At 41.5% G+C, this 27,169-nt stretch overlaps 1 protein-coding gene across 2 annotated transcripts in view; it reads left to right on the forward strand.

Annotated features, from left to right (window-relative positions):
- ITFG1 (integrin alpha FG-GAP repeat containing 1) overlaps nt 1-27,169 on the forward strand; it is a 115,384-nt gene that overhangs the window by 24,240 nt on the left and 63,975 nt on the right. For both annotated transcript variants that reach the window (XM_058154772.1, XM_058154773.1), the window contains exons 7-10: nt 4,388-4,449; nt 5,890-5,974; nt 15,868-15,962; nt 16,773-16,945. In XM_058154772.1, coding sequence (XP_058010755.1) covers nt 4,388-4,449; nt 5,890-5,974; nt 15,868-15,962; nt 16,773-16,945 — 415 coding nt within the window. The remainder of the gene's footprint in view (nt 1-4,387; nt 4,450-5,889; nt 5,975-15,867; nt 15,963-16,772; nt 16,946-27,169) is intronic.

Genomic DNA, 27,169 nt, shown 5'->3' on the forward strand with positions numbered 1-27,169 from the left:
CGAAGGAAGGAAGGAAACTTGCAAACTGCCAGTTAATTGCCATGTTTCCCCGAGCATAGAAAAAAATGCATCTGGAAATGCAATGTATGTATCTCAAAGTTCAGTGACTTGGGTTAAATGGCTTGTAATGGTGGAAAAGAAGCACACAACTGTCACAATTGATACCTTCTGTTGAAATAAATGAAAGGAATGTGTTGGAGAGGAAAACCGAGTGGCTGGCTTCGAAAGATTTTTACCCCACAGCAATTGACCTAGATGCAAGGCATCTGTGTTTTCACGTCTTAAGCCACAATCCATGCAGGCATTGTGCCGGGGAGGTGGGGGAATCCAGGTACTGTACTTTGGTTCTTTATTCAGGAGAATATCTGTAGCAGGTTCTGGGAAAAGGCATGTGAGGGATAATCATTTAGAGAAAAACACAGCAATTGTGTTTCCCTTTGTACTGCAAATTGCCGCCTCCATGCATTCCTTTCTTCTTCTTCCTTTTGGACCACGAATGATAATGTCTTTATTCCACTAAAGAGACAGATTTGTTAGAGAATACTGTAAGCATAGATAATATTAAGATGCAGTCAGGCCTCACTTGCGTCATAACTAGCAATAAAACTACTGTCTAGGATTGTTGTAAAACAAGAAGTGGTAGAACAGCAGCCCTGAATAAATAAATATAAATATAAATATAAATATAAATATAAATATAAATATAAATATAAATATAAATATATCTATATCTATCTATCTATCTATCTATCTATCTATATATCTATATATATATATATATATATTTGTTTTCTGAGGTTTTCGCGGGTGTTTGTATGTAGGTCTTTGGTTATTCGGGTTTTCTCCCGCGTAAAATTGGAAGTGACTTGGCGACGTTTCGACGAAGTCTCATTCGTCATCTTCAGGCTTCAGCTTCGTGCTTCTGCAATCACACATTGCTCCTTGAGGAGTCCCTCTCTGTGAGAGCGCACGGGTCGGTGGGAGGCAAATGGTGGCAGTAGGTGGTCCCATAGGTAACCCGATCCTAAGCCATGGAGCGCTTTAAAGGTGGTAACCATCACCTTGAAGTGCACCCGAAAGACCACAGGCAGCCAGTGCAGCCTGCGCAGGAGTGGTGTCACATGGGAGCCATGAGTGGCTCCCTCTATCACCCGCGCAGCTGCATTCTGAACCAACCGGAGCCTTTGGGTGCTCTTCAAGGGGAGCCCCATGTAGAGAGCATTGCAGTAATCCAGGCGAGAGGTAACTACAAATTACATGGATTTGTAGTTGCCCGAAGTCAAGACCGACTCAAAGGTGCCCACTAAATAAGGCATTCAGTGGTACAGGGACTCTTGGTTGACTGGCAGCAGCACCATGGTCCAATGAAGATGGAAATCATCGTTTTTATCTATTTGCTTCATCCCAGTGCATCATTTCCCAATCTGATACAACTCCACCAATACATTTGAAGGTGATGGAAGAAAAACACCTAATAGAAAGCTGGGGGGGGGGGGAGGGAAGAGACTGTTCATAATTTATATTCCTGCCTTGAAAATATTGTTTTGAAAAACACCTTTTTAAAAAAAACCCAATATGTTTAAGTAATGAATCAGAAGGATAATATTAAGTAACAAAAAGCTCTACCAGCATGCAATTATATTTCAGGAACTTTGGAAAATGCAATTTGAAAAGTGTGTGGGTGCTAATGTTGTGCTACACGATTACCTTTGTACCGTTCTTGCTCAGTAAGGCTTTGTTTTTTGTGAGGATGCAAATTGGGAATTAATTGGTTTGCTTACAGTAATGTTTAGTTTATACACCACTGAACATAAGTATAAACTTCAAGAGCTCACTCAGGTGTAGTAGAGTTATTCATAGCTTGTGGCTAATTGGAAGATCTTTGGTTTCAAACGATGGTTGTCAGGCCTCAGAAAAATGACTTAATGATAAAAATCCCAAAAGAAAAATCTTCATTGATCTGTCATACCCCCGTTGGAGTCTGAATCTGAGACGGAAGCCAAATAACTGACAACGGGAGAGTGGCTCCGTTGGCTGTGGAGAAAACTGGGGAAGGGCAAAGTCAGGCTGGGCAGAGCAGGGGAGAGGTAGAACAAGGGAGAGGGGGTTCAGATGAAGGCCAAGGCCCACTCCCTCCTCATCCTAGGGCACGCAAGGAAGAACGGAGAAGAGAGCAACATGGGTTGTGTGGCTTACAAGGAAGGAAAGGGCCCCGATTCCCTTCACAAGGCACACCTGGAGATGGAGTTTAAAGGAGATGCAGTTGGGAGGGGCGTTTGTCGGGAACAAACACTGAATTCATCTAGTGTTGAGAGTTGTGGCCTGCATTCCTGGCATTCCTTCTGACTGTTTGAATTAGTGCCAGTGCTACTGGGTGCTTATCTTTTCTTGCTGGAATTACTCTTCCCTTCTGAGACTCATTATCTTGCCCTGCTGGAGTGATTGATTGCAGTCATTCTACTTACAGCGTTTGGAATGGAGTATCTGCAGCCAGAAGCTGCTACAGATTTGTGGGAGAGCTTTTCTCCAGGCCGGAGAGTAAACTGGACGTTGGGGGCAAAGTTGGTGCCAATAAAGGGACTCATACTGGTTCTCTGGCTCTGTTGCCTTCGTGCCACGCCCCGGGTCATCACGTGATCTTTATAACATGTCCATCAAAACTAATATAATATCTGTCTGCTAAAAGACATTCACACAGGTGATGTCGTATCCCCCTCCCCCTCCGACGACCGGGTCAAGGAACTCCGTATCAAACATGGCAACGAAGCCTCTGCAGCTTGCCAAATTCCTTTGAGGTTTCTCAGAGCAGGCAGGAGTCCAAGTTGTGACTTCAGCAACAGAGTCCGATAGCAGCAAACTAGATGAGACTTTGCTTGACTCAAGGTTGGAATGCCAAAAGCAGGTCCTTTATATAGGCTGTGGGGTGTGGCTCCATGACTCAGCATTTATCCAGGCCTGCCCCTCCCTTCCTTCTGCTGGCGTCGCCTCTCAAATCTCCGGAAGCGAGGATCCTCCCACTTTGAATTCTCTTCAGCTGGATCTGCTGTCAGTAATTCCAGCACGTGGCTGGCTTCCTGCTCACACGCTGTAGGAGTGAAGGTTATCGGGCTTGTTTGTTCACTCCTGACATCGTCTCTGGGCATGGGGCCGGGGCCGGGGGCTGGAGGCATGACAGGCCGTTCATCTTCATTATCAGACTCAGAGTCTGATAACAGGCCCGGGTAGAGATGGGAGGGGCCCGGCTGAGGAGAGGAGGGAGGACGGGGCACAACAGGTAGTTCTTCACTTCTGACCACAGTTGAGCCCGGAATTTTGTGTTGTAAGTTGCTGGGGTCATAACTCGAGTTACGGTGTGACCGTCATTCTGTCTATCCAACAAAAAACAATCTGTATCCCAAATCATCTTAGCTCTTCCACCCCATTTCATGCCTTTGTTCTGGTTTTGTCCTCATTTTAAAGTACTTACCTGATGTGTCCTAGAATTTTTTAGAATGCCAGTTCTGAAAAAATGTATCAAAGAGAAGAAAGGGATTACCAATAGAGGGAAGATATATTTCCTTTCAAGTACCATTTGTACTGCTAACTTGGTAAATCTCTTTGACATTTAAATTATTATTTTTTTCTTAGTTCTTTGTGGTTTGGCTCTCTTGTTTTCTTTCTTTCTTTTTTTCCTTTGCCTTTTCTAAATTCCAACCACCCACCCAGTAACTAAATGCCACAACTATTGTATCCTTGGCTGGTTCTAAGAAAAACAAATACAGACTTAAAGATTTTATATTCATGGTTTGGTTTGGTTTTTTAAATCGCATGCCATGATAAAGCTACTTTTTAACTAGCCTCCATTTTAAAAATAAATAGAAATGGGGTGGAAAAAAATAAACCATTATGGAAAGTTAAGAAGCAGATTTGTTGCCTTTCAGAGATCCTTTTGAAGTCTTAGCATCTTGCCAAAGTCTCATGAAGAAGGCCAGTGGTGATACAGACTGTCTCCAGCGGGAACTTCTCTTGGCCCTGGGTCAAAGAAGAAATGGGCCAGCAGCTAACCTTCTGCCTCTCAATCCCTCTTCTATGGTTTCCAGCAAACTCAATATATTTAAAAACAATCAATCTGTCAGCAATCAAAAAGTCAAGTCTATAAGTAAATAAAGGCCCGCCATCTCCATCCATGCACTCTTAAGTTCAGAAGCCTGGTCTACTTGAGAGAGAAATAGCAGGGGGTCCTCAGCTAATCCCCAAATGCTCTGGAGATGATATGGAAGTAGGAAGAGTCATCGATACAGCTTTTAGGATCAGGCGACGTGTACTTGGTGGAATTGAATACTCATTTTAAAATGTGAGTTCCGAATATATCGATCCTGGTTGATTTATGTCCCTTGTGTCTTAACAGATTTGTTCCTGACAACGTTGTCCAAATCTGGAGAAGCTCAGTTTGAGATATGGGTGAATCAGGTAAACAGACTCTCATCGTGTGAAGTCGGGAATAATTATATTCCGATGTATTCATGAAGTCAGGGCTGGTTGTCGTGAATTCAGGAGTAACCAATCTGCACCTTACCGACCATTGTCAGTGCTAGTTTTGATCTTCTGAATGCCACTTGAAGAGCAGCAATCTAGCATGGATGCCAATTAAGCCACTCAGTAGACCCTATATGTTATGTGTTGAAGAAGACTCCCACAGCAATCTCCTATGTAGGATTGATGGCATTTGAATGGTCAACAGGGTAATTTTGGGAAATAAAAAAAAAAGTTCCTTATTTTGGTACTTCCTTCTTGTGGCAGGGCCCATACTTTATATATTGGTTCCAGTCAGTGGTGAAATCCAATTTTTTTACTACCGGTTCTGTGGGTGTGGCTTGGTGGGTGTGGCAGGGGAAGGATACTGCAAAATCTCCATTCCCACCCTACTCCAGGGAAAGGATACTGCAAAATCCCCATTCCTTCTCCACTCCTTGGGGAAGGATATTGCAAAATCTCCATTCCCACCCCACTCTGGCCAGCCAGAGGTGGTATTTGCCGGTTCTCAAAATTTCCGCTGCCAGTTCTCCAAACTACTCAAAATTTCCGCTATCAGTTCTCCAGAACCTGTCAGAACCTGTTGGATTCCAGTGGGACAATTTTTTTTCTTTTCTCTACTGGAAAAATGGAGAAAAAGTATTTAACTGAGAAATCATATTCCTTTCTGGCTGCTAAGGTTTCAATGAAAGTCTAGGGCAGGGGTATCGAACCTTAGCAACTTTAAGACCTGTGGACCTCAAATCCCAGAATTCCCCAGGCAGCATGGTGAATTCTGGGAATTGAAGTCCAGAGGTCTTTCATTGCTGTTCTGTTCTATAGTACAGAGGACTAATAGCTAATCTGAATACTTTATATCTGTATATCTTCCCTTTTTCGTTTTTCCTTATTGAATTTGTTCTTTGTTCCCCATTGAATTTTGTTCATTTAGGTCAGTAAATCTAAGAGAGTAAGCAATCACCATAAAATACTAATATAATTTTTGGAAAGCTATTTTCATTCGTATATTTTTTTTCTTCTTCCTTGAGTGCAAGGAGTATCAGCAATTATTGGTTGACACAATTATTACTAAAATTGATTCTTCCCCTTAATAATCCATTTGATTCAATACTGTAGTTAACACTGAAAACTGATTTCATTAGGGCCCAAGTTGTCTATTAATATTTCTGTCCAAATCTTTAATTCACATATGGAACGCTTTTGCAAGCTAAGGCTAAATCAAGATATTTGTAACCATGGTTTCTCAAATTCCCAAATCTTTAAGCTAGTTTATGAAATGATTGAAAGTATGCAACAATAAAAAACCCAAATTCGATAAAACATCATGTTTTTTCTGTTCGCCGTGGGTTATATGGGTTATTATATTTTTATTGACAGGATGGAGATTTTGCCAAACCTCAACACATAAAGGAAAAACCGAAGGATGCGGTTGTTGTAGGACAATCAGTATTTGCTGATTTTGGTGAGATTCCTTTTTCCTTCTCTCAAATATCTGATTTCTAGGCATTTTCTGTGTATGCAAGAATGCCTGTTTATGCAGTAGAAATTATTAGGGTGACAATGCCATTTTGTTCTGTTCCTTAAAAAAACTCTTAACTTTCTAAATGTTACGTTGCTAAAATGTTTTATAAGCACTTTATCAATTAATATCTGAACCATACATGTAATATTGAAATTACAGAGCTTATTAAAATTTGATGAAACATGCCTATGTTTTAAAACATAAATAACGATGATTAAATTTTCTTAACTTTCTGGGAATCTAATTTTGAACTTTTTTTTTTTTTTGTGGAGAGAAATAATACTTTTGCTTTTAATTAAGAGCCAAATTAGGAATTAGTATATGTTTTTAGCAATTTAATTGTTATTAAATTTATGACACCAGGTGCTTTATGTGTTAATTCTTAACCTTATTTTGTATCGGATCATCAATGTTGTTATCACTTTTTATTTTATGTCCTTGTTAAAATAGCTTATTGCGTATTTAGTGTGATTAACGTTCAAATTACTACTAATAATAATAATAATAAAACTTAAAAGTCCAATTTCAGAATCTGGTTTCTGTTAAAAAGGAACATAATTGCTCCCCCATTTTGTTTCTGCTGATCAGAATATAAAGTGAACTCTACGTTAATTTCCCATCTAAATCTTGGTCAGTAACCAAAGGTGAGACGAAACTGAGCTGAGGTTTTGGTTTTTAAAATGTCAAGGAATTATCTGCATACTTTGATCTTCCCAGCCAGAATTGTTCTCATCATCTGTTTTCTAATATCTCTAAAAGTGAGGGAGAAGATTTGATTAAGTAGATTTTTTCTTGGCCTTTTGGCGAAGATTAAGTGTAAGAGTTGATTAACCCAAGATCTTGAAAGTGTTATTTGTCCTAAGAAAGAATGGTGCCTGTTTATTTGCAAATAAACACCAGCAGCATCCTACCCTAATCTGTCCCCTTCTAAATAAGCCCCATAAATATGTTCATGCATTTATGTTTGACCTTTAATTAAATACCATCACTCCTGAGTAAGTGTCCAGGGAGTCTCTGAACTGTAACTCTTGCTATAGAACAAACCAATATCAGATTAAAACGAGATTTTATTTTAATTATTCTATTTGCATAGAATCCCTACCAAATCTGCTAGGGATTTTGGGCAGCTAGCGGCAATGTTTACATAAACTGTTCCATTCTTTAAAAAGAAGATCCACTATAGGCAAGTGAAGTGTGTGTGTGTGTGTGTGTATGTGTATGTGTATGTGTAGGTCTTGGCATATTCGGGTCTTTTCCCATGTAGGTTTGAGAGTTTATTTATATATATAAATAAATAAATAAATATAAATATATAAGGGATGTGGTGGCTCAGGGGCTAGGACGCTGAGCTTGTTGATAGGAAGGTCGGCAGTTCAGCGGTTCGAATCCCTAGTGCTGCCGTGTAACGGGGTCAGCTCCCGTTACTTGTCCCAGCTTCTGCCAACCTAGCAGTTCAAAAGCACGTAAAAAAAATGCAAGTAGAAAAATAAGGACCACCTTTGGTGGGAAGGTAACAGCGTTCCGTGCGCCTTTGGCGTTGAGTCATGCCGGCCACATGACCATGGAGATGTCTTCGGACAGCGCTGGCTCTTCGGCTTTGAAATGGAGATGAGCACCGCCCCCTAGAGTCGGGAACGACTAGCATATATGTATGAGGGGAACCTTTACTGTTTATATACATGCATGCATATATATGTGTGTGTGTGTGTGTATATATACATACATACATACATACATATATATTTATATATATTTATATTTATATATATATATATATATATATATCTATATATATATATGTTTTCTGAGGTTTTCGCGGATGTTTGTATATAGGTCTTTGGTTATTCGGGTTTTCTCCCGCGTAAAATTGGAAGTGTCTTGGCGATGTTTATAAATATATAAATATAAATAATCCTTGTTTTTTGGGGGGCGGGGGGTTTCTATCAACCTGTCACAGAGAGCTGTTCGTGATTCCTCAAAAGCAGATGGTCTTGGAAAATGCCATGAATGCTAATAAGCATGAAGCCTACATCAAATACATTTGTTTATTTATGAGAGATGTAAATAAGTTAATCTGATTAGAATTTCATCGCACCAAGTGTTAGCTCCTTGACAGCCAAAGGGCAGATGTAATTTTAGAAATAAGCCGTATTTTTAAGAAGAGATGAATTCGCTTAAAATTCAAAAGATGCCGGAGAGAGGGAGAGAGACTATTCTAAGCAAGGCTTCCAAGCATGTAACAGTTTTGTGCCATTTGGAGTTATACATTTTAAGCCACGGTATCGTATCAAAGATAATAACAGCCACCCTACAAGTAGTCCTCGACTTATAGCAGCTCATTTAGTGACCATTCCACGGCACTGGAAAATAAAAAAGTGAGCTGTTTTTTTCACGGTTTTTCACGGTTCCCCATGGTCAAATGATCAGAAGTCAGATCCTTGGCAAAGGGTTTGTCAGGGTTCCAAGTGACACCCCCAACGAAAGGAATCTCCGAGGGTTGAGTTTCCTCAAAGTTTCCATTTTATTAGAAATGTTATGTGGGCACATCTGGGAAAACCCGAATCTGAAAGCTTCCGGGTTTTCCCTACCCAAAGGAAAGTTCAAGTCGCTGCCCAACACCCAAAACTCCATCATATGGTCCTTCCCAACAGGAGATGCCTCCCAGTTCCAGCCACCCAGCTGCAGGGCAAGATGTCCTTGAACCTCTGAGAAAAGAATGTTGTTATGACTATATACTCCTGGGGGTTCGGCAAGGTTCAGGCAATCCTCTAGTCAAGGATTGCCAGGGTTCAGCGAACTCCCAAATGCCACCCTTGGCTGGCCATGCCCCTCCCTGTCCCTCCCACCTCGCCCTGCCCCTCCCTGGAATCTCCACATGGCCCGTTCATCATTCTAGGTAAGTGCAGGGTCTGTGTGAAGGGTCTGGGAGGGCAAAAAGCAGGCCTACCGGAAGTTCCAGAAGTCCAGAAACGGAGCTGTTTCCGGCCTCCGGAGGGCCTCCAGACCCCGAGTGAAGTTGTTTTCACCCTCCCGGAGGGTCAAAGAAAACCTCCAGAGCCTAGGGAGGGCGAAAAATGCCCCCCCTTCCGTGGTGCAGGCGATGACATGGCCACGCCCATCATGGCCACGCCCACCTAGCAACGGGGCAGCGAACCCATTGCTAAAGGATCTGAAGCCTACCCCTGACTATATATCACCCATGTTCCATACAATCCCCCTTCCCAATTTCCCACAGTAGTAAATGTGGCCGGTCTGAAGGCCCAGTATAAAAGATGGCTTCCAGGCCTGACAGGGTTCATATTTATGACGGTTGCTGTTTCCCAGGGTCGCGTGATTCCCTTTTGCGACCTTCTGACAAGCAATGTTAATGGGGGAGCCAAATTCACTCAACAACCGGGTTACTAACTTATCCACTGCCGTGATTTACTTAATTACCGTGGCAAGAAAAATTGTCATATGGGGCAAGACTCACTTAACAAATGTCTGGCTTAACAACAAAAATGGGGGCTCAGTTGTCATACGTCGAGGACTACCTGTACTCTGACAGGACAGTCGGTGGCAACTGTAAAATCCAGGGGAACCGAGAGAGAGAAGGCCCACCTGGTATAGTACAATATTTTTTCTTCGAATATGTATACATTTTTCAGTGTGAATGTTACCTAGTTTGGGTAATGAAACGTTTGCAAGAAAACAGACAAGCTCAGAGAACACCAAGGATCCCTCAAATAAATAAGCGTGATCTAGAAAGAGCCATCGCTGCTGTGGCTGTTTTGATCTCCCATGAAATTGCTTGTTACTCATTCCCAAAACAGTCTTTAGCGATTTAAGTTTAATGGAAAATCCAAAAGCAAGTACACAGAAAAGCCAATTTCCTTAATAGAAAATAGCAGCATGGGGGAGGAAGACCAAGCCCATAGCATAAATGAGCAATTTCCTCTTCTGTGAAACCCATTCTCAATCTCTTGCGCTCCTCTTCATTGAGCGAATTAAAAAAATATATACATCTTTAGTCTCCATGTTAAATTTTAATTTAAACTTCTGTTTTTAAAACAATATTTCAGCATTAACAAAACTGAGAGATACCGTTTCAGCCACTTCGGCGCAGTGAACATTAATAACTGCTAAATTAGTTGTCCTATGACTTATTTTTATTATAGCATGTCCTTGGTGGTTATCCATTTTGGGGCTGCAGCATCTATGGTGTCTTTACATGTTAAAGTAACTTGAGCCTGGACTGATTAAAATACATTTTAATAAAGTTACTGATAATGTCCAGAGACCATTTCAATTTAGGAATGTATTCATCTTCCACTGTTGGAGTTAAAAACTCATTTGGGAGCTGCTACTAAACTAAGTTTTAGGTTTAATAAAAAGCTTCATTCTCGTTGTAAGCACGAACTAAAGTGTACATTTGTGTCTTGAGTTTTTCATCAATGTTTTTTTTCTACCGAGGCAAAATGCGTTGCAAAAACACAATTGCAATAGTAAAATAACAACAAATCAATGGCGTGAAAACAATAAAGCTACTGTAAAGACTTAGACATAAATATTGACATTTCATTATTCTCTGGCCTCATCCCAGGTGAAATGAAGGCCACCCACAATCCTAACTGTCTCAAAGGAAAATTAATTGAAATCCCACTTGGATAGAGTCCATTCGGTGAGACAAGTTACTCCCAATTAAATACAAATACTTGTTTCAGTCTTGATTTACTCTAAGCCGAGGTGTGATGGCTCGGTGGTTAAAGATGCTGAGCTTGTCAGCTGGAGAGCCGACAGCCTGTGTTTGTGACCGGAGCACCTCATGACAGGATGAATTCCCGTTCCTTGCTCCAGCTCCTGTCCACCTAGCACAGTGGTTCTCAACCTGTGGGTTGGGACCCCGTTGGGGCTCGAATGACGATTAGCCAGGGGTCGCCTAAGACCATCGGAAATATGGGAAGTATAATTGCGAGTCAAAGAATCGCGCTCCAATGGTTGACTCCACAAGCCAACTGCAGGCTCTTCAAATCGCTAGCCGAATTCGGCTTCAGGCACGATGAATTAAAAAAGAGAGAAATCTTTGCTCTGATGTCTCCCTCTCAAGCCAGCTGCAATCACTCCCAATCGCTAGCCTAATCTGGCTTCAGGCGCCATAAACTTAATAGGGGAGGAGTCTCCACTTTAATGCCTCCGTCCTCAAGGCAATCGCAAGCAGTTCAGATCGCTAGCCAATACGGCTTCAGGCGCGATAAATTCAAAATGAAAATAATTCTATGGTTGGGGACGCCACATCGTGGGGAATTGTATTAAAGGGGTCGCCACATCTTGGGGAATTGTATTAAAGGTGTTGCAGCACTATAAAGGTTGAGAACCACTGACCTAGTAGTTCGAAAGCATGCAAATGCAAGTAGATAAATAGGTACCACTTCGGTGGGAAGGCAACAGTGTGTTCCATGTGCCTTTCGCATATAGCCATGCTGGCCACATGGCGATGAAAATTGTCCTCAGACATCACTGGCTCCGTTGGCCAAGAAACAGAGATAAGCATTGTGCCCTAGAGTCAGACTCGACTAGACAGGGGAACTTTTACCTTTTAGTCTAAGTCCCAAAGGTGCTTTTTTTTTTCAAGAGGCAACTGGACTTTCTGGTTTTTCTTTGAAGACGTTTTGCTCCTCATTCAAGAAACTTCTTCAGCTGAAGAAGCTTCTTGGATGAGAAGTGAGATGCTTTCAAAGAAAAATCAGAAAGTCCCGTTGCCTCTTGAAAAAAGCACCTTTCAGACAGCCATGACCTGGATCAGGGGTCTCCAACCTTGGCAACTTTAAGCCTGGCGGATGTCAACTCACACAATTCTGGGAGTTGAAGTCCTCCAGGTTTAAAGTTGCCAAGATTGGAGACCCCTGACCTGGATGACTGAGAATCTCCATAGACGTCTACGCCTCTTAGTTTAGATCAACCCAGAGTTTTCTAAAGAGGCATCAGTGGAGAGAAGAAACTGCACATTTTCAAGATGCATCAAATTAGAACTTTCTTCGGGGAGCTGTGTGTGTCTGTGTGTACGTGCGGGCAGGCGCTATTTTTTTTTTAATAAATACCCAACATTAAATTCTTGACTCTTAGATATGCAAAGCAACAGTTTAATCTGTCAGAAAGTGCCGTTAACCTTTAAGGGAGAGCCAGATTCAGAATGCTAAAATCGTTTTTTAAGTCACAGGCATTATGCCTTGAAATCCCAAGGGGAAGAACATTGTGAATTGAGATGCTGTGATTATTTTTTTATAAAGCCATACATAAATTTATATTATATACATTTATTAATTGGTTGAGGGTCGGTGTTGTTGCTGGTTGGTTGTGCAGTCGATTTAAATTCTTGAGGGGGTTCATAGGCCGGTTGTTATGATTTATATTGATATATTGATCATCAATTGTGTTGTAAATGTTGTACCTTGATGAACGTATCTTTTCTTTTATGTACACTGAGAGCATATGCACCAAGACAAATTCCTTGTGTGTCCAATCACACTTGGCCAATAAAATTCTATTCTATTCTATTCTATTATGTAAATATAAATCCTTAATTCTATTTGACCTGAACAACAGATCTTTTTAGGACTGTTAATTCCAGACCCCCTCATCCTGCCCACTCCCCTCCACTTGTTTTAACGTTGGATAGCTTTTGCGATAATATAACAATTTGGCATAATAGGATACGCCATTACATATCCTATTCAGAATAATAAATCTGCAATTCTTCTATGAATAGCTAGAATTCCTTTTAGAGTTCTTTATGGGTAGGTCTCAAATTTGCCTCCTAGACTTTCATTAAACAATTATTAGTTACCTCAAGCTTTCGGTGGGTGATATATTTAAATCATTATAACATCTGCTTACAGTATTTTCACTTAATAAGCTTGGCAAGGCTACCTAGTCATATTTTTATAAGCTCCCAAAAGTTGATTGAGGCAATGATGAGGTGTTAATATAATCCTGTCTCCATTGCTGTCACCTGCTGGGGTATTTACATCCCTAATTAAAAGGGACAAAGCCCTAGGAGGTTTTTTATTTAAAAATGAAAATTGAACCGAATAGGAACATAAAAGTTATCTCAGTAGGTGGCAAACAGAACAGAACAGCAATCAAGGAGACCATAACAAACGTTTTGTTTGACTGATTCAGAGTACCCTGTTTCTCTGAAAATAAGATCCAACTGGAAAATAAGTCCTAGCGTGATTTTTCAGGATGCTCGTAATATAAGCCCTACCCCCAAAATAAGCCCCAGTTAAGATTGTCAGCCAGATGGATGCATGTAGTGCCGTATTTCCCCCAAAATAAGACCTACCCAGTAAATAAGCCCTAATGCGTCTTTTGGAGCAAAAATTAATATAAGACCCGGTCTTATTTTCGGGAAAACACGGTAGACAGCAAAGGATAAACAAATGACCTTTTTGCAAATATAAATATAGTATCTGTATTTATAATATAAAGTACAATCTGAAAACTTTTTTGGTAAGTTTTTAGAGATGATGAGATAAGCATGGGTTTTTAAAAATATGTGATGATTACCGTATTACTCATTACTGATTCAATTTGATCCATATCTGCGGAAAGTATTTGTTTAAATACCCTGTTTCCCCCAAAATAAGAGATCCCCTGATAATAAGTCCAATCGGGCTTTTGAGTGCATGGCAATAAGGCCAAGCACTTATTTCAGGGTTCAAAAAATATAAGACAGGGTCTTATTTTCGGGGAAACACAGCAGTTCGGGAGAAGGGCGGTATACAAATTAAATTATTATTATTATTATTATTATTATCATCATCATCATCATCATCATCATCATCATCATCATCATGATGGTTTCTATTTAGTTAGAGTCTTTTTCATAGTAAAATGTTTTTCATGATATACTGATGTTGCATTCTAATTTCTTACAGTTATTTGCCTAAACAGTCTTCAAACTATACTGTTGATTTAATTGCCTGATCAGTTAATTAGTACTTGTTGGAGGCATTATGTCTTCTTAAAAATATTTATGCCATGTTCTCATAAACATCAGTTAAATTTCATAAGTATGCAGACAAAAGGCATAAAAACACCACTTAAAAATGTAAGAAATTGTAAAAAAAAATTTTTAAATGACTAAAGGGCAACTTGTGTGTAAAATATATTTTTTGCACTTACATAATGGCATTTTTTATCTGAATTTTCACACATACATTCTTCCATATATTCCCAACCCTGGGGGAAAAAAACACATTTTTGCAGAAAGAAACTTGCTTCTTTCCCTGGAATTAGTCGCTATGTGAATTTTTTTTCCTTTAACCAGAGGAATTTAGAATTTATAAAGTCAGCATGCAAATGGGAATTGATAATATCCTAGTCTCCTTTTCTTTGTGGCAACTGTAAGAGATATTTCTCAGATACAGGAATATCAGGTCAGAAGCTCATTCTGAAACCCACAATAAAGGATGTCAATGTAGTTACTTAGAATTATGAATGCAACACCCCAGTCCTTCCTTGTCCTTCTCATTTCAATTGCCTTGTATCATCATGCCTGACTCAATTTTTACAACAATTACAATTTGGAAGGGTTGCAAAAATAAGTTGACAAGGTGAAGGATCACAATTTCTCCCTTTATTAGTATTATTATTATTTCGTTTGTTTATAATATAAAATACAAAAAAATATGAAAAAACAAATAGGAGGGAAAATAGGGGAGGGAAAGGGGAAGGGAAAGAACAAAGATGATTAGGGGACCGGAGGCTAAAACATATGAAGAACGGTTGCAGGAACTGGTATGTCTAGTTTGGTGAAAAGAAGGATAAGGGGTGACATGATAGCAGTGTTCTAGTATCTCAGGGGCTGCCACAAAGAAGAGGGAGTCAAGCTATTTTCCAAAGCACCTGAGGGCAGGACAAGAAGCAATGGGTGGAAACTAATCAAGGAGAGAAGCAACTTAGAACTAAGGAGAAATGTCCTGACAGTTAGAACAATTAATCAGTGGAACAACTTGCCTCCAGAGGTTGTGAATGCTCCAACACTGGAAGTTTTTAAGAAGATGTTGGATAACCATTTGTCTGAAGTGGTGTAGGATTTCCTGCCTAAGCAGGGGGTTGGACTAGAAGACCTCCAAGGTTCCTTCCAACTCTGTTATTCTATTCTAAAAGGTGTTGACTTCTGACTTCTGACTTCCTTTGTTGCAGTAAAATAAGATAGTAACAAGAAACTTCAGCTTTTCAGCTTCTTACTTTTACATAGTAGTATTAACTAGCCATTTCTATATCCACAAATCTATCTAGTCCGTAAAACCCAAAATCAAAATTTCATTCCCCCCGCCCCAATCTCAAGCACAAAGCCCAGAAGCCGTTTCCAAGCAGAAACAACAGTAATTGTGTTTTTGTCTTTTATCAAAGCAGTCAATTTAGCCAGCTTTGCTAACTCCATCAGCTTTTGCAGCCCTTCTTCCATTGTGGGGATCAAAGTGTCCTTTCATTTTTGTGCATAAAGTAATTTGCTGCCGTCAACATACCTAACATCAAAGTTCTGAATTTTTTTCCCCCCCAAGTCTTTTTCCATTAAACCGAAAAGAAAAGTTTCTGGTTTTTTGTCTTTATATTCCCTTGAAGAACCTTCCATGTTCGAATAGGAATCCTACTCCGATATTTCTTTGCTTTTATCACGTCCACAACTTCTCTTTAATTACCAGGAGGTTTCCTTTGTTTACATCTTACCAACATTTATTGTGTCTGTGTGTACATAGTTGGGTTTTTTCCCCCCCTAGTAATAAAAAGGACATTTCTGTAAGTTTCGCTAAGCGGAATTATTTTTATCTTCCTCTTGTTTTTGCCAGATGGTGACGGGCAGACCGAACACTTGCTGCCAGCTTGTGCAGATACAGCTTGTCAAAAAAGTGTCATCTACCTATCTAAGCCGGGACTGGATGAGGTACGCTGTGCTGCTACTGTCTCTTGAATTTGAACGTGTAGTATATGAAAAATGAGCCAGGATCAAGGTTTGACGTTGCCCCCAAAGGCACAGTAATAAGGGGCCACTTTACAAAGCAGTCATGTTTACTGTAGCAAAGACAGAAGTACAGATAGTCCTTGACTTACAACAACAGTAGAGCCCCACGTATCATGACCAGAGGTGGGATTCAGCTGGTTTTGTCCGGTTAGGGTGAACCGGTAGCAGCAACTGCGGGAGGCTCCGCCTACCCACCCGGATGTAATGCGCGTGTAAAGAGCAAGCAAGCACACGCACGCTCACATTTGCGAACCGGTAATAGGGAAGGTAAGTGAATCCCACCTCTGATCATGACCATTTGTGATTCCCCCCACCCCACTTTTCTTTGTCAACCCAGAAGCTGACCTGACCGAAGCCATTTTTGACCCCTTCAGTGTTGCCACACTGGTAGCTGAGGGATAGGGAAGGGGGATTTGAAACAGAGAGGATTCTGTAGCCAAAACAAAATATTTTCTCTTGGGAGCCAGGACATTCTCACACCTGGTGGCAGAGTGATGCTCCCCGGCTGCCAGTCCGCACCGTGATTGGACCATGTGACCGATTATTTTGAGAAAGTAGAAAAACTTTTAATTAGGTGAAAACCTCGGGAGACTTCAGAGTCGGTTTTCACCAGTTGTGTGCCAGTATGATAATTCCAATGAAGGTATTCTTTGAGAAATCTACCTGCCTCGGAGTTTTGCTTGCTATGGATGTATTACTTGGAACCCTGACATTTCTTCTTATTCTTTCCAGTGGTTTCCAGTGTTGCAGAATTTCTCGGATGGCGTAAATGTATGGGGTTTTGTTCCATATAGCAATGATCCGACCGCAGATGAAATTTCCTTTCCAATCACTCTTCATATTGGAGATTATAACATGGATGGCTATCCGGATGCCCTTGCTATCCTGAAAAACACGTCAGGAAGGTACGATATCACCAGTAAATGGGACTTGGAGGGAGGGCATAACTTTTTGTTCCTTGCCATAGTTGTGCATGCATCTTTCTTCCACCTTAAAATATTATAGCAGCCTCGACCTTCCATGTGTTTGTGGGACTGCACTTAACTGCCAATCCTGCAATCAGCTCCAACACCTGCTTGGGAATGCTGCCTTGAATTAAGATCGGAGGTGGTATTCAGCCGGTTCATACCAGTTCAAGTGAACTGATAGCGGAGATTGCGGGTGGGGTGGGCCCACCCACCCACCTACATTCTCGCCCACCCACCTACATTCTCGCCCACCCACCTACATTCTCGCCCACCCACTCTCCCGCCAACCCACACTCCTGCCCTGGTTCTATGATGTCCTATTTAGGCATTTTTTCGAGGCCGGGCACATGCGCGGAAGGCATGAGAGCAAGCAAAAGACACGTGTGGAAGGCCGGGCGAATGCGCAGAAGGCTCGCATGTGCACAAAGCACATGCTTCAAAATTTCTGCTACCGGTTCTCCGAACTGATCAAAATTTCCGCTACCGGTTCTCCAGAACCTGTCAGAACCTGCTGGATTTCACCCCTGCAACAATGCCAAGAAGCAGCTAGCTTTTCTCTTGTGCAAACATCTGGAGAGCTTCAGCCCTAAGAACCAACATCCTGGAGCTCTCCTACGAACATATGTGTTTGGGATTTGAAAGTTGATATAATTGCACGGAAAATATTTACCACAAGCATTCTTCATTTGCTACATCCTTGATCAAATGACATAAACATTCGAAGTGACACATGGCATAAAAAGAAACAAATTTGATTCATTATATTCTGTTTTTAAACTGGGGGTTTAAAAAAAAAATCCCACTTCTTAAAAATGTTCTAAAGAGGAATCCTCGGTGTTGATAACTACGGAAATATAGAATAAGGGAATTGGAACCATTATTTTTAAAAAAAAAAAAAAAAGACAGATGGGTGGAGAGAGTTCATGCACTGTTTCCTTAATCTCAGGTTGAGCATATTTGATTGATTGTGCCCATGAGATTTTTGAATGCCTCCTCCTCAAAAGAAATGCTGGTTTGTATGGGCAGGATCAGCAGCAAGGCACCCCTATTTTTAATTGAGATTGCATTTTATTATTAATATTGCGTCAGTTCGTGCTACCTAAGGCAAAATATGCAAATAAATGTGTTAACCATCATTTTTAAACACCGTAATTTTTGCTTGTATCAAATAATAATAAATACTATTGATAGAAATTCAACGTAGTCATAATTTCATTATAAACGACTGCACTCAGGTATATTTCCCATTTTTGCTTCAGGAAGACAGTACAGATTAATCATGTCTTCGCTGTTAAGCGGTCGTAAATTAAAAAAAATATATGCACTCAGTTCATCAGATTTAAAGCCCCAGAAGGGAGCATAGGTTTCTAGTTTTAAAATACAGGGCGATATAAGATATATAAAACTCTTATAACTCAATATAACCATTATTTGCCTTAAATTAGCATTCCCTACTCTACCTGTCATTAGTACCAAAACTTGATTGTATTTAGGGAGTACCCAGGTTAAAGTAGGTTTGTTTTCAGAAAGCCTGCTGTTACTAGTTAATTTAGAATTTACAAGGCAGATACCAAAGATGACCCTAAAGAAGCCACCAAGAAAAAAATTTAGAATAGAATAGAATAGAATAGAATAGAATAGAATAGAATAGAATAGAATAGAATAGAATAGAATAGAATAGACATCTTTATTGGCCAAGTGTGATTGGACACACAAGGAATTTGTTTTGGTGCATAGGCTCTCAGTGTACATAAAAAGACAAGATACATTCATCAAGAATCATAAGAATAGAATAGAATAGAATAGAATTTTTATTGGCCAAGTGTGATTGGACACACAAGGAATTTGTCTTGGTGCATATGCTCTCAGTGTACATAAAAGAAAAGTTACGTTCATCAAGGTACAACATTTACAACACAATTGATGGTCAATATATCAATATAAATCATAAGGATTGCCAGCAACAAAGTTATAGTCATAAGTGGAAGGAGATGGGTGATGGGAAAGATGAGAAGATTAATAGTAGTGCAGATTTAGTAAATAGTTTGACAGTGTTGAGGGAATTATTTGTTTAGCAGAGTGATGGCCTTCAGGAAAAAACTGTTCTTGTGTCTAGTTGTTCTGGTGTGCAGTGCTCTATAGCGTCGTTTTGAAGGTAGGACTTGAAACAGTTTATGTCCTGGATGTGAGGGATCTGTAAATATTTTCATGGCCCTCTTCTTGATTCGTGCAGTATACAGGTCCTCAATGGAAGGCAGGTTAGTTGCAATTATTTTTTCTGCAGTTCTAATTATCATTATCATTATCATTATCATTATTATTATTATTATTATTATTATTATTATTATTATTATTATTAAGTATAATACTTAATGATAGTCATAAGGTACAAATAAGCAATCAGGAAACAATATCAATATAAATCGTAAGGATACAAGCAACAAAATTACAGTCATGCAGTCATAAGTGGGCGGTGAATGAAATAAACGGGATTATGTTTATGGACATCATCCCCGTAAATGATTTATAGTTCTTCCTCAATCAGCCTCAGTGAGTCTTGAGTTGTGAAGAGGGTGATCCATGGGATTCTACTCATTGCTGTCGTTGGGCAATGTTATAGCTCCTCAACTTCTCTTTCCCCCAAATGTTGCTACTTAGGGCAGAAAGTTTGGTATCTCACAACTTGAACAAATAAATAGGAAGAACTGGCTTCTCTGGGCTAGCCTTCCTTCCAGAAGTTAATTTAAAAACATAGGTCAACCATAGGACAAGGTAGCCTAATTAGTTCCCGAAAGTCATCTGCGTAGCAGTAGAATTGTTCAGTCATCCATAGACATCTGGTGTGTAAGGTCGAACGATGTCACATGGACATCGTCCTTTAATTCTATCAATCTCAGTGAGTAATCTAAATTCGCATCACGCAACCGAAGCAGAAATTACTCGTTTGTGTCATTTGTGCAAAGATGTGACACATGTGACATTATTACTCATCCTGTGGACCCGCCCCCCCCGCCCCCCGATACATTTACGTAATGGGTCAATGACATGAATCAATATTTCAGAATTACTCCCACAGTTAGTTATCTGGATAGAGTATCACAGTAGTAGTACGTCACTAATTTCCAAGTGTATGTGCATTTCCCCCATTATTTCTTTTCCTTTAATAACACCATTCTGTTTTGCTACATCAATTTTTAGTTAGTTTTGCGGGAAGGAGGACAGGAGAATTTAAAAGGAGCTTACTAATTTGGCACCCAGAATTCTGAAAACTGTTTAATATTCTTCCAGCTGTTTTATTCCATAGAGGTTATTAAAACAACAATGCTTCTAAAAATATTTTATGAATTTAGTGCATCTTCAGAAATATGACTCCCAAAAAGTGATTGGTTACATGGTAGATTTTGATCGTTTATACATTTGCGTGTCATTTGTACTGTGGGGTTCTTTTAATGGTTATCTTTTTAACGTTTTTAAAGCTGTGTTTAGATTAATGATTATAATTAAAGCCGTTTTTTAATAGCTTGCTCTTGATGGCTTGCTGAAGTAAAAACAACAAAAATTGTATATCTAGTATATCCCTTCAGCATGTTCGACTATCTTCTCCAAATTTATCCCCCATCCTTCCTCTCTACTTATCTGTTCTGACCCAGCCCTCCAAACACGACAAACCCTCTGTAGTTGAAGCATCGATTCCTTTATTAGAAGCACCAGCAGCCCTGACAAAAATTTTCTCTCTCACCGCAGGCTAGCAAGTCTGTCTGGCAGGGAGATGAAGAGTTGTCTGCCACTTCTATTCATCTCCACCTCCTGCCTTTTATCCTGTTGTGTCTTGCCCGCTCTCACAGCAGCCGGGGCCTTCTTATCTGCTCCCGAACATGGAGGAATGTATGCCTCCCGGCCCCAGCCCTGGCTCCATGGCCAGACAAGCTGAAGAGGAGGGGGAACCTCCCGGCCCCAGCCCTGGCTCCATGCCCAAGCAGGCTGCAGAGGAGGGAGCACCCCCCGGCCCCAGCCCTGGCTCCATGCCCAGGCAAACGGAGCAGCTAGACCCCTCCCCCTCCTCCACAGCATGTGAGCCTGAGGAAAGTTTATTTCCAACAGCTGCTGATTGGAGTGACCCTCGCATCAGAAGACTGGATAGGCGGAGGCAACAGAAGGAAGGGAGGGGCAGGCCTTAATGAGTGCTGAGTCATGGAGCCACACCCCATGGCCTATATAAAGGATCTGCTTTCTGGCAGTCTCTGAGTCAGGCAAAGTCGAACTTATCTTGCTGAAGTCACTTTCTGGTCTCCTGCCTGCTCTGAGGACTTTGCTAGGACTTTGGGCAGAGCTGCAGAGGCAAGCCTCATTCGGATTTCCCTGACCCGGCCGTCAGCGGAGGAGTGGGACACGACATATCCCCAGAGCTAGGGTGGGGCTTCGCTAGCAGCGGTGGCTCTTCCTTCCCAAGGACTGGCCCATAGATTTCCGCTGCTCTCCTCTCCTCTGCCTTCTGTGCATCCATGCATCAGGCACAGGACCCAGCTGTTCCTCCTCTTCCTCATCAGCCACTTCCAAACCCAGGGGCTGTTGACTATCCATCTGAGGGCAGGTTGCCTCGATGCTGACCCCGACTCCCACATCTCCTCCTCCTTCTCCTCTGATTTGGCTGCTGGAAGGGCTGGTGGCCGAGAGGCCGCAACATGATCATGATGTTGTTTGCGTACATATTTGTGCTACAAAACTCCACTTAATTGGAGGCTCTGCATAGAAAAATGTTAATACTAATAAGCATACCGTCTTCTGATGCCATCAGCATTTTACCATTCCATGTGTATAGTAATTCCGTAACGTTGGGTTTAAAAAGCTCTTTGAATTCAGCTTTCATTTCTAAAATGCTTTAGGTGACCATTAGTTCCAAATATTTAAAGGCAGACCCAAATACTTACAGGAGTGACAAGCGTGTCTTTTTCAATAAAAAGCAGAAATTTGAACTATTTATCTTTAGGCTTCCTGAAAAAACTAAACTCTGTGTTGCTTTTTTATGAAAAGCAAATCGTTGTCGGGTGCAGAGTAACATTAGTCCTCGGCTTAGGACCATGATTGAGCCCAAAATTTCTGTCGCTGAGTGAGACTTTTAAGTGAATTTGGCTCCGTTTTACGACCTTTCTTGCCACAGTGGTTAAGTGAATCCCAGCAGTTATTAAATTGGTAACGTGATTGTTAACTGAATCTGGCTTCCCCATTGCCTTTGCTTGTCAGATGGTCGTAAATGGGGATCACACGACCCCGGGACACGGCAACTGTCATAAATCTGAGTCAGTTGTCAAGCATTTTGAATTTGACCATGTATGAGTAGACCTGTTGTGACCCAGGTTCCTGGACCTGGACTCCTGGACTCGGATGATTCAGAAAGTGAGGGAGAAGACCTGGCAAGCCCTTCTTCTCTTGGGCCCTCTCCCTCCCTGGCACCCACTCAAAGGGAGGAGGAGGGGCCGGCAAGGCCTGATTCTCTGGAGCCTTCTTCTGATTTGGCAACGCCCCAAGAACAGTTTTGGAGTGATGCAAGACTGCGCAGACGTGACCGGCGCGCGCAGCAGAAACAGCGTTGGGATAAGGCCAAGGAATGATGGACATCTGCAGAGACTATAAATAGGAGGCGGGACTTCCTGGTTTTTTGTCTTGGACAAAGCAATGAATTTGCGCGGGCAAACTGTATCAATGGAGGGAAGAATATATTCGTGAGTAATTCTGGCCTTATCTATAATTTCCTCGTTATCTCCAGAAACTTGGCAGGCCCATGGGTAGACGTGGCCAGGACATTTATCTATGTAAATAAATTAGAAAAGGAGGCCTCTGACTGACTCTTTGCTGGGAGTATTGGGGGGAGGGAAACAGAACAAGACCATGGGAATGCTGCAATGGTCGTGTGAAAATCAATCATAAGTCACTTTTTTCAATGCCGTTGTAGCTTTGAATGCTCATTAACTGAACAGTTGTAAGTCGAAAACTACCTGTTGATAGATTCCTGACCAAAAAAAAAAAAAAGCAAGAACTTTTAGGAGGAGCATTATCAGAACATTATTCCTCTTGTATTATCCGCTAAGGCGCATGCTCCTAGGTTAATATGCGCTCGCTTGCACGTAAAAGTATTGCAAATGCTTTCATTCAACAAATTAGCGTTTTAAGAAAAATTAAAGATTCAAGCGCCGTCTTCTTGCTTTTTATTTATTCCCATCCGGGTTTGTTATCTTGTCCATCTTTCTGCTTTTTGTTTTAATATTTTTTTTAATTAAATTGAAAACTGCCCAGAGTTGCCAAGAGTTGGGTAGCATATAGGTTTAATCAGTGGTGGGATTCAAATAATTTAACACCCGGTTCTCTGCCCTAATGACCAGCTGGGTAGGCGTGGCTTGGTGGTCCATGTGACCATGTGGGCGTGGCTTGGTGGTCCATGTGACCACGTGGTCATGGCCAACTCAATGTCACTCACGTTGATGGGGGCTTCGCCTTAGCTGTTACAATGTAATAAGAGTTAAGCAGAGAGGCAGTTTTTATAAGCAGTGCAATAAAGATTGGGCTAGAAACACCACCAGAATGTTCCCTTCCTGCCTTCCTTACAGGATTAGCCCTGTAAAGTGGAAAAAAACAAAATAAGATTTCTTCCAACAACCAGTTCTCTGAACTGCTTAGAAAGTTAACAACCAGTTCTCCCGAATAGGTGCAAACTGGCTGAATCCCACCACTGGGTTTAATAAATAAATCAAATGTACGGCAAGCAAAGCTGAACAAGAATGGTTGTGTGTTCCTCTCTTGGCCCAAAGCTGATGATAGATTTTCCTTCAACTTTGCATGCAAAACCAGCTGGATTTTTTATTTTCTTCCCAGCTTGATTTTTACTGAAGCGGAAGTTGGCCTAGAACAGGGGTGTCAAACTCAAGGCCCGTGGGCTAGATCCGGTTCGTGGGATGCTTAAATCTGTCCTGTGGAGCCAGCCTGGAAATTATTTATTTATTTTATTTATTGTTTAAATTTCTATACCGCCCTTCTCCCAAAGGACTCAGGGCGGTTTACAGCCAAAATAAAACAATTGATACAAAAATTAAAACCAGTTTAAAAAGAGAAAATTCAAAGTTGGCTGGACACTATAAAACCAATAAAAACCCCATTTAAAAAAACCATTAGGCCAGTCCTGCACGATGAAACAGAAATGTTTTCAGCTCGTGTCAAAAGGTCCGGAGATCAGGGAGTTGGCGGATACCTGGTGGTAGCTCGTTCCAGAGGGTTGGTGGCTCCACAGAGAAGGCCCTCCCCCTGGGTGTCGCTAGCCGACATTGTCTGGCCAATGGCACCCTGAGAAGACCCTCCCTATGGGAGCGCACTGGTCGATGGGAGGTCGCCGGTAGCAGCAGGCGGTCCGGTAAATAAACAAAGGACCAGCCCCTAGTGCCTCTGGCAGCCAAAACGGGGCATGGGGGCCCCCGTGTGCTCCCCCCATGCTCTGCTTTGGCTGGCAAAGTGCTGCAGAACCCATCTGTCCCATCTCCCCCCCCCATCCCCCGGCCCACGGAGGAGAACTAAAATGCTGCTCCAGCCCTTGAAGAAATCCAGTTTGACACCCCTGGCTTAAAGCCATCAATTAATGCCTCCCGTGCTGAAGCACACTGTCTCAGTAACTCTTTTAAATCGAGCTGGCAAGTTTCTGGTGGATGGAACATGTCAGAGGCTGAAGAAGAAAGCTTGTCTCCAAGAAGCTCAAATATTTATTTTTCTAGCTCTTTCCCAATGGGTTGAGGTTCCAGAAGAACTAACCTGCTTGATGTCTGTCTGGAAAAAAAGAAAAAGAAAGAAAGCCTGTTTCTCATACAGCATGGTTTAACGTTGCATGACTTTAAAAAAAAATTCAAACATTATAATCTGGAAATAACTAGTACAATAAAGGAATAGACTTTATTCTGCTCTTGGTGCATGACAGCCGCCTACATAGCATTCAGAATAAGAATGACATTTTCTTATATAAATCTAATTGGGACTACACCATTCCTCATTCTCTTAACTGACATAGCTACGCACTGATTTCAGATCACTTTAGTGACTTTCAGTGTTCTTTTAATAAGCAGAGAGAAAGGGGAATGTTTTTCCAATAAAAAACTTATAAAATCAAACAGAAGAACGATCGAATGAAGCTGCTGGGAGCCTCAAGGCCAACTTAAATCTCTCGGTGATTAGATGGCCTTCGACAAATAAGTCCATTGATTTAGAAAGGGGGGGGGGAAACCCCTCTAATTACAGCTGACTTATCAAATCAGCAAAATTAAAACTGCCATCTTTATTGTTTTAGTACTGCCAGCGATTCCCGTATACTGTCAACCGCTGGAGAAAATGGATTTTGAGGACAGGATTATGCAAGTTAAGAAATCGTGTCAGCGTTGCGTGTCAGAAAGAGCATGCAGTGGTATCAGCTCTGGGAAAAGGTCGGGTCCACCTGTTCATAGCAAAACTATGGAAAGCCATTTCATTCCTTTAATCACGTTCTGTTTATATAACTCAAAGGTACCAGTGACGCTTCTGTTCCCGTTACTCTCATCCCTGAGCCCTGCTCTCCACAACATATTGTTTTGCAGAGGTGTGCACTGTGGTCCTTTTATTTGCTGCTTTGGTCTGTAACAGTGATGACGAACCTATAGCACGCGTGCTGGAAGTGGCACGTGGAACCATCTCTCTGGGCTCGCCAGCCGTCTTCTGGTTTCCGGCGCACATGGTCTTCATGCGTGTGGGAGAGGCGGAAACCGCAAGAGCAGCTCCCTGGCATGCATGCGCATTCTGGGAAGCTGAGCTGCTGGTCTCGGGGCGCGCACATGTGCACTGGCCAGATGGCCTTAGCGTGTGCGTGTGCGCCAGAAACTGGAAGACCAGGCAACCGACGTGCATGCGTGCTCTCGTTTCGGCACTCGATGCCGAAAAGGTTCGCCAACACTGGTCTATAAGCAGTTAAGGCAACCCTCAGATTCGGGTTTTCCCAGATGTGCCTACTCTAATAAATCTGAACTTTGAGAAATGCCTGCCTTGGAGTTTTACTTGGAGTTGGGGACTTTCTGGAACGCTGACACTCCAGTATGCCTGGTCTAGAAACACCCCTAGAAAACACTTTATTTGATGATAAGAAGCACGGAGAGGCAGATAGGAAGAGGAAAGAAACCAACTTCTGGATAGATTAAAACAAATCCCATTTTTGGATCTAAAGGTGGGGTTCTTGGCAACGGACATTTAGCGGCATCCAGTACTGCTAATTGCCCCTTTGCTAGGGCTTGTATCTTCTGTCCCTCTTCTGAAGGAGGATGGAGTTTATTTTCCTGGGTTGAGGTTGGCCTCATTTACACTAAGGACAACGATAGAAAGTGGCTAAAGGCTGGCGTTGTATGAATCGAGCCATGACACATCACTGGTGTGTCCTTAGGATTTGATGTCCTCCAAAACGCGTTTCTCAGAAGACAGGTCAGCCCGTGTCGCCCATCTGCGGATTCCCATTTCTGAAGCACAAACAAAACGAACGTAGTCATCCAGGGTGCAAAAATGTATACACGCGTGCATTTTCTCCTCCAGCGTAAATCGTTGCTTGCGATAAAGGATGACATCAGGCGTTGATGAGTCTCCTTTGTTTCTCGATCCTTTCCTTCCAGATTTTTGAATATGCATGACACTCGTTTCTTCTCTTTCTATAACTCTGTGACGTGACCCTCCCGGATATCCGGGGTTACGTGTTTCGCCATTGCCTTTCTAATATCAGCACTTCTTTGTTTAGAAAGCAAGCTGTCGAAAGAGTTTGCTGATGACTGTAATCCAGGAAGACGTATGTCCTTCACCCTAAAGAAAGAAAGCATTCCGCTGCACATGAGGGAGTAAGAAAGGACAAGTTTGTTGTTTTTCTTGGTTCTGTATGATTTCAAGATTCACTTAAGGAACATTTTATTAGCGGGCACTTTCTTGCAGTGGAAGTTAAAAGCTTTCAAGTAAAGCAAGTGATTTTTTTCAAGAAGGCAAATTGTTCTGACTTTTAAGTAGTAATTGTACACAGCTGCCTAATTGAAGATAATTTCAACAAGATGTCAACCCTTGTTCCAAAAGTAGGAAGAGAAAAGAAACGTAACAGGAATGGTACAGAATAAAAACACATTTCTTGGT

The sequence above is a fragment of the Ahaetulla prasina genome, chromosome 12, assembly GCF_028640845.1.
Source record: "Ahaetulla prasina isolate Xishuangbanna chromosome 12, ASM2864084v1, whole genome shotgun sequence".
NCBI lineage: Eukaryota > Metazoa > Chordata > Lepidosauria > Squamata > Colubridae > Ahaetulla > Ahaetulla prasina.